Source organism: Bison bison, unplaced genomic scaffold (assembly GCF_000754665.1).
Source record: "Bison bison bison isolate TAMUID 2011002044 unplaced genomic scaffold, Bison_UMD1.0 scf7180017864519, whole genome shotgun sequence".
Lineage (NCBI taxonomy): Eukaryota > Metazoa > Chordata > Mammalia > Artiodactyla > Bovidae > Bison > Bison bison.
Genome location: NW_011495072.1, coordinates 17,661,490 through 17,675,965, shown reverse-complemented (window position 1 = coordinate 17,675,965; position 14,476 = coordinate 17,661,490). Strand labels below are relative to the sequence as shown.

The 14,476-nt window shown below is 36.8% G+C and overlaps 1 protein-coding gene across 1 annotated transcript in view; it reads right to left on the bottom strand.

Moving 5' to 3' along the window:
• The window catches only part of COL11A1 (collagen, type XI, alpha 1), a 226,752-nt gene that overhangs the window by 195,947 nt on the left and 16,329 nt on the right, over nt 1–14,476 (bottom strand). The window contains exon 2 of the mRNA XM_010830962.1: nt 919–1,086. Within this exon, the coding sequence (XP_010829264.1) occupies nt 919–1,086 (168 nt within the window). The remainder of the gene's footprint in view (nt 1–918; nt 1,087–14,476) is intronic.

The window sequence follows — 14,476 nt, the reverse complement described above, 5'->3', positions numbered from 1 at the left end:
CCTGAAAATTCCCATCCTTTTCCTATTTCAGCATTAGAGTGTAAATAAAGAGAAAAGCAGCTTAATTTTTACTATTTACAACTTTCACATTTGATTTGAAAAATATTTCATGAATTTAATTTTTCATTTTAAGTCAGAAAAAGTGTGCATTTTATCCTTATATTTGCATTTTGTTACTTTTGTCCACCACAAATTTGCATTTTTCAAGACAGGAAATATTTTGGAAAAATCAATGATTTAGCAAAATAAATCTATTTTCAAAAATACTTTAAAATGTACTTTCTTGAAAAATATGCTATTTTTGCTTTGTAAATTTGTAGTCCCTTGATCTATAATTTTTCTATCAATAGAAAAGAGTTTTATGTAAAAATAGGGAACTTGAGTTCCTTCACATGAGGACACTAGAGGATAATATGAAGAATTTAAAGGATAAATTGTTTCTGAAAAGATCCTAAAAGACCAAAAAGGAATACTTGATAAGACAATATTGGCCTTGGCAATGAAACAAACCCTGCATTAAATATTGACCTTCTGTAATACGGATAAATCAGAGTCTCAGTGAAATTCAGTTTCTTCTTCTGTTAAATAGGAACAAGGCCACTCAACTTAGTGAAGCTGTAAGAAAAAAACAATCGATGTGTATCCAATAGCAAGCAAGCACTCATAATAAGGCACTTACTTAGAAAATGTGATACTCAGAAATTGTCATTTCACTACTCCCTTTCCCTACATTATCATGACTTCTAGACAATTAATACCAGGTCATTTAGTGCTTTCAAGGACAGGAAAAAAAATTCACCAAGTATTTTTCAAACCATTATGAAAAATCCCCCCATAATTATGCATTATGTAGCATGATAAAAAGGAATAATAATAGTTATCAAAGCAGCAGTAGTCGCAGTAATAAAAAGAACATACCTGAAAATAATTGTTTCGTTGGGGCGCTAAGTTGTGCTTGCTTTGAAACTCTGTAAGCGGTATCTGAACCTTTTGAATTCTTTCTGTTTGTGCAAAAGCCCGTTGTTTTTGATATTCCCTCTGGAGAATTGTGAAAATCTAGAGCTTTTAGTACATCAACTGGATCAGCTGAAAAATACGTTAAAAATAGGGAAAAGTAATTGAACAAATAATCTAATAAAAATGAGTTATTTTTTAAACAGAGGAAATTGTATCCTACTTCTCAAATCTATGTACCACCTGCCATGCTTCCTTAACACTAAGTTGGGGGGCTGAGAGGCGGAGGAGCAGGTAAAATACAAACATTCTCAAACACAAAATATCTCAATCAGAAATCAAATTACGAAAAGCAAAACATATTGAAAAAGCCAGCATTTGTACATATCCCATTAATTTCTAATCAACATACTATACTCAACTATTCATAATTTAAACAGAGGTTATTGTAAAGATTCAAATTCACAATGAATGTTATATATAAGCATTGTAAAATGTGCAGTTACTAAGCCATATTGAATGCCCAATGATAAGTTAAAAGTTGTTTAAAAGAATAGGTAACAAAATATAATGCCCTTGCTTTGAGTGCTTTCCTGTGAAAGTCCCTGAAGATACTAAGGCTTTTTTTTTTCCTTTTTATGTTAGCCTCAGGATGCCTAAAATAGGCTGTTTGTTGGCAGAACCATAAATTTCCCAAATCCAATCCATTTCAGCTACCTCCTGCTACTAACCTTAAACTTCCCCTTTGTAAGTGTAATCCTTTAGGTAAACTTTATGTTTCAAATGGCTTCATGGACTGTAATTCACATACCATGCAATTCACCCACTCGAAGTATAAAATCTGTTCGTTGTGGTACATAGCGAAAAGCAAAGGAGAAAAGGAAAGATATACCCATTTGAATGCAGAGTTCCAAAGAATAGCAAGGAGAGATAAGAAAGCCTTCCTCAGGGATCAATGCAAAGAAATAGAGGAAAACAGCAGAATGGGAAAGACTAGAGATCTCTTCAAGAAAATTAGAGATACTAATGGCACATTTCATGCAAAGATGGGTTCAATAAAGGACAGAAATGGTATGGATCTAAGAGAAACAGAAGATACTAAGAAGAGGCGGCAAGAAAACACAGAACTGTACAGAAAAGATCTTCACGACCCAGATAATCATGATGGTGTGATCACTCACCTAAAGCCAGACATCCTGGAATGTGAAGTCAAGTGGGCCTTGGAAAGCATCACTACGAACAAAGCTAGTGGAGGTGATGGAATTCCAGTTGAGCTATTACAAATCCTAAAGATGATGCTGTGAAAGTGCTACACTCAATATGCCAGCAAATTTGGAAAACTCAGCAGTGGCCACAGGACTGGAAAAGGTCAGTTTTCATTCCAATCCCAAAGAAAGGCAATGCCAAAGAATGCTCAAACTACTGCACAATTGCACTCATCTCACACGCTAGTAAAGTAATGCTCAAAATTCTCCAAGCCAGGCTTCAGCAATACATGAACCATGAACTTCCAGATGTTCAAGCTGGTTTTAGAAAAGGCAGAGGAACAGAGATCAAATTGCCAACATCCACTGGATCATGGAAAAAGCAAGAGAGTTCCAGATAAATATCTATTTCTTCTTTATTGACTATGCCAAACCCTTTGACTGTGTGGATCACTATAAACTGTGGAAAATTCTTCAAGAGACGGGAATACCAGACCACCTGACCTGCCTCTTGAGAAACCTATATGCAGGTCAGGAAGCAGCAGTTAGAACTGGACATGGAACAACAGACTGGTTCCAAATAGGAAAAGGAGTATGTCAAGGCTGTATATTGTCACCCTGCTTATTTAACTTATATGCAGAGTACATCATGAGAAACGCTGGGCTGGAAGAAGCAGAGTACATCATGTGAACACTGGGCTGGAAGAAGCAGAAGCTGGAATCAAGATTGCCGGGAGAAATATCAGTAACCTCAGATATGCAGAAGACACCAGCCTTATGGCAGAAAGTGAAGAACTAAAGAGCCTCTTGATGACGGTGAAAGAGGAGAGTGAAAAAGTTGGCTTCAAGCTCAACATTCAGAAAACGAAGATCATGGCATCTGGTCCCATCACTTCATGGCAAATAGATGGGGAAATAGTGGAAACAGTGGCTGAATTTATTTGGGGGGGGGCTCCAAAGTCATTGCAGATGGAGATTGCAGCCATGATATTAAAAGACAGTTCCTCCTTGGAAGGAAAGTTATGACCAACCTAGACAGCATATTCAAAAGCAGAGATATTACTTTGCCAACAAAGGTCCATCTAGTCAAGGCTATGGTTTTTCCAGTGGTCATGTATGGATGTGAGAGTTGGACTATAAAGAAAGCTGAGTGACGAAGAATTGATGCTTTTGAACTGCGGTATTGGAGAAGACTCTTGAGAGTCCCTTGGACTGCAAGGAGATCCAACTAGTCCATCCTAAAGGAGATCAGTCCTGGGTGTTCATTGGAAGGACTGATGTTGAAGCTGAAACTCCAATACTTTGGCCACCCAGTGCAAAGAGCTGACTCATTTGAAAAGACCCTTATTCTGGGAAAGATTGAGTGCAGGAGGAGAAGGAGACAACAGAGGATGAGATGGCTGGATGGCATTACTGACTCAATGGACATGAGTTTGGGTAAACTCCGGGAGTTGGTGATGGACAGGGAGGCCTGGCATGCTGCAGTTCATGGGGTCGTGAAGAGTCAGACACGACTGAGCGACTGAACTGAACTGTGGTATATTATACTTATTCTGATCTTCCCTGGTGTCTCAGTGGTAAAGAATCAGCCTGTCAACGGAGGAGACATGGGTTTGATCCCTGGGTTGGGGAGATCCTCTGGAGAAGGAAATGGTGACTCATTCCAGTATTCTTGCTTGGGAAATCCCATGGACAGAGTAGACTGGTGGGCTACAGTCCCTTGGATCACAAAAGAGCTGGATACGACTTAGTGACTAAACAACTTCTTTTACTATTCATTCTTTAAATTGTTGTAAAATATATACAACATAAATTTTTGCCATTTTAACCATTTTAAAGTGTACAATTTAATAGCATAATTAAATTTACAATGTTATGCAATCATCAATACTATTTCCAAAACTTTTTCATTAGCCCAAACTGAAACGGTTTAACCATTAAGCAATAAGTCTCTATTCCTCTCCTCTGCCCAGGCCCTGGTAACTGATAATTTACTCTCCATTTCTATGAAGTTTGCTATGCTAGAAATTTCAAATGAGTGGCACCATATAATATCTCTAAAAATACTAAACATAGAAGTACCACATGGCCAAACAATGCCATTCCTAGGTATATACTTAAGTGAATTGAAATTCAGAATTTAAAACAGACATCTGTATGTGAATGCTCATTGCAACATTATTCACCATAATGAAAAAGCGAAAACAAGTTTCCATCAATATGTGAATAGATTCACAAAATGTGATATATACATATAATAGAATGTGATTCAACCAGAAAAGGAATGAAGTTCTAATACATGCTACCACATGGAACCATTGAAACACAATAGTGCATGAAATAAACCAGATATAAAAGGACAAATGATTTTTTAGACTCTTAGATTCCCTGGTCCACAACTAAATATTTACTTAATTCACTAAGCAAATCAAAACATGATTCAGGTGGTATAAGCATTGTTATAAAAACAGACCTAGGAATCCATATTACTCAATATGCTCATATTCATTGGCTTTCTATGTTTAATCAAAAATAATCAAAATAAATAATAATAATAAAAATAAATAATCAAAAATAAAAATATTCATAGAAGACTATATGTTTGCCGATCTATCACTGAGCATGTCTGAGGCTGCAAGTATATAGATTTTATTTAATTAATTACACTACAAATATTTAGATTCTACTAAAGGAGGCACTAAACATGCCCCGATAATTATGTGGGAGGTAGTATCTATTGTTCTATAGAGATGCATGCAGTATTCTTTCATTCAGAAGGAAAAGAGATCATGTTTGGTTGAAAATGAGACCAATATTACTCATGTGAAAAGTTTCACTTGTTAAAAAAAAAAATAGAATTGCTATCAATTTTCAAATGCACTGAATTTTATAAGTACACTGTTTGGGGAGGACTTAAAATGAAAGTGGGACTGGTTGTAAAACCAGTTAATAACATTACCATGATTTATCACACTACACAAAGTAGACAGTGACCTGCAACAGAGTGGTGCTCTTTGAAAATTACAATTTCAATTAATATTTTTAGCATTAACTAGTGTCAGTTATAGAATGTATGAATGGATGACTGAGTGCATGAGAAATGTGCATTTGGTCATTTCCTTAGTTAAGTTTTTGAGATATTAACTTCTATACGTACAATCATGTTGAATGAAGCTTTATATAATTTGTCTTTTATCTTATAAGAAATGTACTTCCCTTTAATAATAACGACCATCTATTTCATCAAACTTTCAAATGAAAATAACACATTAACCAGTAGAGTACACATTGTTCCAAAATTTTAAAAAGAAAAAAGAAAAAAATATAATGAAAATCAGAATATTGAAGGATCAAATATATCCTCTTTAATTCAGCCTTGGGATATTTAAAAGAATAACATTTAACAACAATTTTGGCTAAGTCCTGCTTTAAATGGGCATTTTTTAAGGCCAGTACAATACCTGACTATTTTTACATTCTTCTTTTCTCTTACCATAAAACTAAGAAAATAATAACTATATTAGCTTCCATGTCCAAAGAACCTAACATGGGACAGTAACTGGATTAAACTCTTCCTAGGTTAACCCTCACAAATTTTGCAGGCCATGTGTTCTTATCCCTACTATACAGATGAAGGAACTTAGAACCAGAACACAAATTAAGGACACCCCTAAAGTTTGTGCAAAATCAAACATAGGTTCATTCCACTTCATTGCTAGCCCATAACCAAACATACTGTGAAAAGAAACTTAAAACACAAATATATTAAAATCATCTTGAGCCAGTCCATTGATTCTTAAGGTTTATATTAGATTTAAATTAAACTCAGTTCATGCTTTAGGGTATAAATTACTCTGAAGGAAACTGTTTCTAAAAACACAGCATCTTATCTGCTTATTTTATCTTATCTTCTTGCACTAAAGCCATTAGCAAAAGTACATGCCAATAGGGTAAAGACTTCAGGATTGACATGAACACAGCTATGAAGGCTCTAATTCTTTCCTGAAGAAAAGGGTGCAGCTTCACAGTCACAGTCTCAGCTGTACATCAGTAAATAATACATAAAACAGACCACAAGTCTCCTTCTCTCCAAACTATCTCTTAACAGGATGACCTTTTCCAACAGCACAGGTTTTGTCACATTTGTTAGCTCCTACTTTGAAAGCAATGTGATAAAAACACCCTCCCTCTACAGGATTCTTCTAAGGGCTCTATTTTTCAAGCCTAAATAAGTTTCTATGTAGAGACATATGATATGAAATAATAATTCATTCTAAAAATAGGGATATATAATAAAGATTGCAAATAGTTTTTCCTAAAAATGTATATAAAGTTACGAAAATGTAAAATTCAGTTGAAAGTGAAGTTGCTCAGTCGTGTCTGACTCTTTGTGACCCCATGTACCAGGCTTCTCTGTTCATGGGATTTTCCAGACAAGAGTACTGGAGTGGGTTGCCATTTCCTTCTCCAAAAATTCAGTTCATCAAGTCTTAAAGATGTTTCCTCTGAAGTAAACTAAATAATAAATTAAGACACTTATTTGCTTCATTTTATACCATAACTATAGCATTTAACAAATTCTCATAACATAGTTTCTATGGACTTATATATACACACATGCATAGATGGGAGAAACCAGTCCACATTTTATTAACTGAACTTCAAATGTTTAAAGATTAAAAGCAGTAATTTATTATAGCTTAACATGAAATTAAAAGATGCTTACTCCTTGGCAGGAAAGTTATGACCAACCTAGATAGCATATTCAAAAGCAGAGACATTACTTTGCCAACAAATGTCCGTCTAGTCAAGGCTATGGTTTTTCCAGTGGTCATGTATGGATGTGAGAGTTGGACTGTGAAGAAGGCTGAGCACTGAAGAATTGATGCTTTTGAACTGTGGTGTTGAAGGAGACTCTTGAGAGTCCCTTGGACTGCAAGGAGATCCAACCAGTCCATTCTGAAGGAGATCAGCCCTGGGATTTCTTTGGAAGGAATGATGCTAAAGCTGAAACTCCAGTACGTTGGCCACCTCATGCGAAGTGTTGACTCATTGGAAAAGACTCTGATGGTGGGAGGGATTGGGGGCAGGAGAAGAAGAGGACGACAGAGGATGAGATGGCTGGATGGCATCACTGACTCAATGGACGTGAGTCTGAGTGAACTCCGGGAGTTGGTGGTGGACAGAGAGGCCTGGCGTGCTGCTATTCATGGGGTCGCAAAGAGTCGGACACGACTGAGCGACTGATCTGATCTGATCTGATCTGAACTCGATACATCTAAAAAAATAGATGATTTCAATGTTCAAAACAATTCTTAAATGTCCCTAATGTTTTCATTGTTTCTATTTAACCAGTTCTCATGGCAGAGATCATGATTAGCATTCAGATGTACCCAATCAGCATAATACTTTGTTCAATAATATTTTTCCTGTTTTTTAGTGTACACTTTTTTATTTATTAAATGAGAAAATAGGATAGCAGACCCCGTGCATTACTACAATAGTCATTTAACCAGGTTCAATGACTTTTCTCATCTATCTGTATAGCACAGCTTGAGTGAGCTTCCAGAATTCCCATGCCTTAAGTCACTTTGCTTAAATTTCTTCAGAGAACCCCACCCACTTCCAGGTGGTTTGCACATACCTTGAATATAAAATCTTAATGATGTGGACACACCCACTCACTCTTCCAGTTTGATGCTACTGCATCTCCACCTTTTATCTCATTCCCCCTTAATGCCTTTCTCACTCAGATTTCTCCCCATACTGAAGTCAGACTTCACAGACTATTCACCACATTTTTTCTCCAGTCTTTGAGCTTTTATAAATCCTATTCTAAGGAAAAAAGTATATAACTGATGTGCAGCCTCTTCCCGAAGGCATTCTCTAGTTGGGTTAGATGTACCTCTATCATAGTACTTTCTACACTTGGTTTTAATTATTTGCCTACACTTATACACTTGGAGGAAGCACAAGCTGGAATAAAGATTGCCGGGAGAAATATTAATAACCTCGGATATGCAGACCATACCACCCTTATGGCAGAAAGTGAAGAAGAACTAAAGAGCCTATTGATGAAAGTGAAAGAAGAGAGTGAAAAAGTTGGCTTAAAGCTCAACATTCAGAAAACGAAGATCATGGCATCTGGTCCCATGACTTCATGGCAAATAGATGGGGAAACAATGGAAACAGTGGCTGACTTTATTTTTCTGGGCTCCAAAATCACTGCAGATGGTGATTGCAGCCATGAAATTAAAAGACACTTAGTCCTTAGAAGGAAAGTTATGACCAACCTAGACAGCATATTCAAAAGCAGAGACATTACTTTGCCAACAAAGGTCCATCTAGTCAAGGCTATTGTTTTTCCAGTGGTCGTGTATGGATGTGAGAGTTGGACTATAAAGCTGAGTGATGAAGAATTGACACTTTTGAACTGTTGTGTTGGAGAAGACTCTTGAGAGTCCCTTGGACTGCAAGGAGATCCAACTAGTCCATCCTAAAGGAGATAAGTCCTGGGTGTTCATTGGAAGGACTGATGTTGAAGCTGAAACTCCAATACTTTGGCCACCTGATATGAAGAGCTGACTCATTGGAAAAGACCCTGATGCTTGGAAAGATTGAGCGCAGGAGGAGAAGGGGACGACAGAGGATGAGATGGTTAGATGGCATCACTGACTCAATGGACAGGGTTTGGGTGGACTCTGGGAATTGGGGATGGACAGGGAGGCCTGGCGTGCTGCGGTTCATGGGGTTGCAAAGAGTCGGACACGACTGAACGACTGAACTGAACTAATTTGCCTACTGGGTTTCCCAGGTGGCACTAGTGGTAAAGAATCTGCCTGCCAATGCAGGAGATCTAGGAGACCCGAATTTGATCCCTGGATTGGGAAGATTCTCCTGGAAGAGGAAATGACAACCTACTCCAGTATTCTTCCCTGGAGAATCCCATGGGCAGAGGAGCCTGGTGGACTACAGTCCATGGGGTCTGACATGACTGAGCAACAGAGGACACACACATTTGCCTATTTCTTACTTGCCTGCCCTTTTCCAAAACTAGAAGAGAACAAGTATACATACATACACACACACAAAAACCCATGTACTATATAAAATACTGTATAATGTAAAACACATTAAGGTGAAACATATAGAAGCAACTTCCTCTGAAGCCCACAGGGCTTTCTTGTCTTGAAACAAAAATTTGTGAGGGCCTAGTATGTCTTTCCTCTTGTGTTCTGTTGATCTCTTTAACACCTCCACTCATCCATTAGACTATCCCAGGTCTTTATTCCTTCCTCCTTGGTGCCTCCAATGTCTGCTCAGATTACCGTTCTAAGGTCACACAAATGCTTTGACTGTTTAGTCTCTAATCCCTCCTTTTTCTTCACAGACTCCCTTGAGCATAAGTAGCCCATAGCAGCATTGCAGTGTTGAAGCGCCAGGCTGGTTTGAATCCCACCTCCGGCACTTAGCATCTGTGTTATTTGGACATATTACTTTGCTGCTTTGTACCTCAGTTTCAACATCTGCAAAATGAGGATAATAAAAATATCTACCTGAAACAGTTTTTGTGAGAACTGACTTGATAGTTGAAATAATAGGAAAACTATGCTTCTGTATTAAGACCTCCTTGCTGCCTATTTTTCTCTGGTACGTGAAATACGAATGCTTTTCAATGGTTGAAAATAAAAGAAGCTTAATATTTTATGACACATGAAAATTACATGAAATTTAAATGTGTGCCCATAAGTAAGCTTTATATTGTACATACAGCTGCAGCTATTCATTCATTTATTGTCTGTAACTGCTTTTGCACTACAAGGACAGAGTTTTGTAGCATTGGGTGGTCCTCAAAAGCTAAAATATCTGCCATGTGATCCCTTTAAGCTGAGTCTTGAATAGATTCATCAATGAAGAGGAAGCAATAGAAATATCAAATATGACAGCACAGATACAAGACAGCACAGAGTTAAAAAAAAATGGAACTCTTCTTGTCCTGACAGGACATTAACACTGAATAAATTTAGGTGTTCAGTCTCCCGGGGTGGGGGGCATCTTGGCTTCTGAGGACTTCTTGAGAAAAATCACATCACCACCATGAAAATGCACAACCACAAACTCCAAGAGAGACATCTACACTAATTCCTACCTGCTTCCTCAACCCCAAATTTCATGCTCTGGCTCAAATAAACATCTCTCAAGTTTCTAAAATTTACTGTACTCTGTTGAAGATTCTTTTTTCAATCCTTCATCAATTGACTAAGGATAGTTAAGTGTTTTTTTTTTTTTCTTTTTAACCCTATCTGTAGAATTTCCTGGAGAGTTTTTAAAACATATAGATGTATGGGTCCAACTCCAGAACTAACATCTAGAATGACAGAGCAGGGAGTGGGGAGGGTCCCCAGGCATTTATGTGTTTTAAAGTTTCCCAAATGAGTCTAATGTGTAGCTGGGCAGTGAACTTAGACCTAATCAATCTTTTGATATCAACCTAAACATGATTTTCTTCAGGAAATAGTTTCTTATCTACCCCTAGGCTGGGTTATATGACCCTTTCATAGGATCCCAAGTTCCCTTGGATAGCTCCACACTCTATTTTGTTCTTTTGCTTAATTATTTATTTTCACTCTAGGCAGTGTGCACTCAGTCACAGTGTATGTTTAAATTATGGCCTTGATTTCCTTAATTAGGTAGTCTTGATTGCCACCTAATTTCTCTCTCTCTTTTTGCTGAACTTGTAATTTATTGGTTAATATCTGCCTCCCAGTAGATCATAAATCTCCTGACAGCAAACATCACCACTATGGGTGTTCACTGTAATATTCATAAATAACATAGTACTTGACACATAGTAAATAAACATAGAAATATGGTTACTAAATAAATGAGTAAATGAGCAGTCACATTCTGCCCCAGGGTTGAAGTTTCTTTCTCATCAGTCTCAGAAGAAACAAGAAGAGGGTTGAAAGTGGCCTTTACTAACAGCACCTTGAAGAGCTTGACAAATCTGGCTGTTTCCCTTTGATTCGGGTATGGCAAGAACACAGGTGTGAAGTAATCTTACTAAAGAATGCTAGACGCTTTCCCCACTCTAGGGAGTCACTTATTCTCTCCTTGTACCTCACATCACAGGCCAGAAATGAAGCATATCCTTATAGAGAGAAATAAAAATAAAATAAGACATAGAAAGTGATATCAGCCATCTACCACCCAATCATGAAATGCTCTGATGCTCTATTAAAAAATAAATAAATAAAACAACAGAAGAGTATTTTGTTTATGTGGTAGTGGGAGGTAGGACTGGCAAAAGAAAAAAAAAATAAGAGAGAAGTGACTATTCATTATAATTTAACTATTACCAACATCCTGTTGTTTTTCAAAAGCATAAAAGCCCTTAATAAAGAATCTAAAATGTAAGATATGACAAGTGGACAGCAGTTAATAACAATTCCTGCAGTTGGTATAGCCCAACTTCCAACCCAAGTTTGGTATTTATTATTTGTGTAACTTTGGATAAGCTGCTTACCCTTCTTAGACTTAGTTTCTTCAACTTAACCAAATTCTGATAATTAAATGAGAAATGGAATTTTAAATTCTTGGAGAATAGTGTCTAAGTACTCAATAAAAAGAATACCTAAAAACACTGTTTTGTCAAAAATTCAACCTTTCTGAACATCCAATAGTCCCATCGAGTGCCACCAGGGTTTCCACAGTTCTATAATTCACTTGATTTCTCTTATTCATTTCCTCTGACCACCTTGGGAAATCTCTTAACAGTTGAGTATAAGACTGAACTCTTTTTATCTCTAAAACTGTTTTTTAGCTTTTTGGTGTTTTTTTTTTTTTAATCTCTAAAGATCCATTAGATATCATGCATGAAAAGTATGCAATACTTAGCAATCTCTCCAGCATGTTCTTATGTTATTCTGGGGACATACAACCCTAGGAGGCTTCCTGAAACTTTGACCGCTTAAGCTGTCAAGTTCATTGTCCCATTACCACCCTGCAATGAAACTTGACATTAAAGCACGGATATCACTGAAATTGTCTCCTTTTCAATAATTTTGTCTTTGTATCACATAGACATTAATATAACTCTAGATTAACCCTAATGTGTTATTAGAAGATTTTTAAAAAGCTAATATTTTAATGTCTGACCTCTGATGCTATTACTTCATTTATTTCAAACCCACACATGCCACATACCAACCCTGTATTATAAACTAACATGAAGTATTAGAAAATAAAACATATAAACCTAGATTCTTCCATCTTTAAAAAGGTATGAAAGTTTATCTTTAAATGCCTATATGGCACAAGTAGGCTTTCCAGGAGGCACTAGTGGTAAGGAACTCATCTGCCAGTGCAGGAGAATAAGAGATGAGGGTTCAATCCCTGCATCAGGAAGATTCCCTGGAGGAGGGAATGGCAACCCAATCCAGTATTCTTGCCTGGAGAATCCCATGGACAGAGGAGCCTGGCGGGCTACAGTCCATGGGGCCGGGGTTGTGGGGGAGGTGTTGCAAAGAGTCAGACGTGACTGAAGTGACAGCATGGCAAAAATAAAGTCAATATAAATCATATACATGCTTTAAGTCTCTACACAATTCTTTTTGGCTTAAACTACCAGACTTTTTGTCAATATTATGCAATCGAATCACTGTGTTCAGAAAAAATTTAAAAAGTGCAAATGGGAGAAATAAAAGGCTTGAATACATTAGTAAATTGTAAGTAAATAAGATTATAGTTGTGCAGTTTACATTAAATATTCCTAGGTTTGGGAAACATACCTAGGTTTGTATGTTTGTATAATAAACTTAAATGTTTTGCCATTTAAGCCTATGTTTAGAGAATATATTTCCCTACAGAAAAAAAAAGAAAAGAATGAATGAAATACAAACATCTCAAGACTCAAGTTTTGGAGAAGCAGTGTCTTATGCTTCTTGAAAAAAACAAGCATTTGATACTCAAACAAAGAACAGCATCAAATCAAGGATGACATAGACAAAGACAATATAAAATAGGAGCCTAGAATTTTAGGAATTTTATAATTAATTTAATTTTATCAAATCAAACACCTAACAAACCTATTGGTACCACCATTTCAGAAGATAAGAACTCAACGATCAAATGTAAATGTACTTTCTTACAATTTCGTGAAAATACTAGTTTTTTGTTTTTTGTTTTTTTTTAAATCAGCTACAGAGTAAAATTCAAAACTGGAAAGGTCAGGGAAAAAATATATAGTAAAGTATTCTGAGTAGAACTAATGGAAAAACATGACTCCCATCAAAATCGATTGCATTCATGTCCCACTGGTCACAATTTATTCTAATTCTGTCCTATTTAGTGGTTAAGAAAAATCCATAAAATACAGAATCCCAGATGTAGTGTTGATTAGGACTGAAGTGACTTAGCAGCAGCAGCAGCAGTAGTAAAGAACCCGTTTGCCAAAGCAAGAGACATAAGGGACGCCATTTCGATCCCTAGATTGGGAAGATCCCCTGGAGGAGGGCATAGCAACCCACTCCAGTATTCTTGCATGAAGAATCCCAGGGACAGAGGAGCCTGGTGGGCTAAGTCCATAGGGTCGTATAGAGTTGGACGCGACTGAAGCAACTTAGCACGCACAGGAACAATAAATAAATTTGACTTGAATAGCAACATATATTTACATTTTCTTGATAATTCCTACTCTGTAATTGCTTTCTAGGTCTTCAGTGGGAAACATCTCTCTGCTACTTTCTAGGTAACTACAAGTCCTGGATCACTGCTCTGTTAAACCAGTAAAACAAAGCACAAACCCCCATTACAATTACTACACAACTACAATTCTCAAGACAACTGGATCAATGTGCACAGTATCTAGCCAATAAGTAAAATGTTCTACTAAGTGGAATTTGATTTCTATATTGACTATATCTAAACAGGTAAAATGAAATGAAAAATGTGGGAATTATTTGGATAAATATGGCCTAGAAGCTGTCCAAATAATATTTGTACTGCAAAGTTATCTAATTCTACATGTTATATAAAGCCTTAAAATAAAATCTCAACCCTTAATTTAAATGTCATTACTTTTTTACAAATGACAAATATTTGAGGAGAACTAAGGAGAAAAATCCCCTTCATAGATCACTGCCTTGACATGGCAAAAGGGCTTGGAAAACTCAATGAGCCATGCTGTGTAGGGCTACCCGAGATGGACAAGTCATAGCAGAGAGTTCTGACAAAACATGATCCACTGGAGGATGGAATAAAAATCACCCCATACTTGCCGTAGGAACCTCATAAACTGTATAAAAGGACAAAAAGAT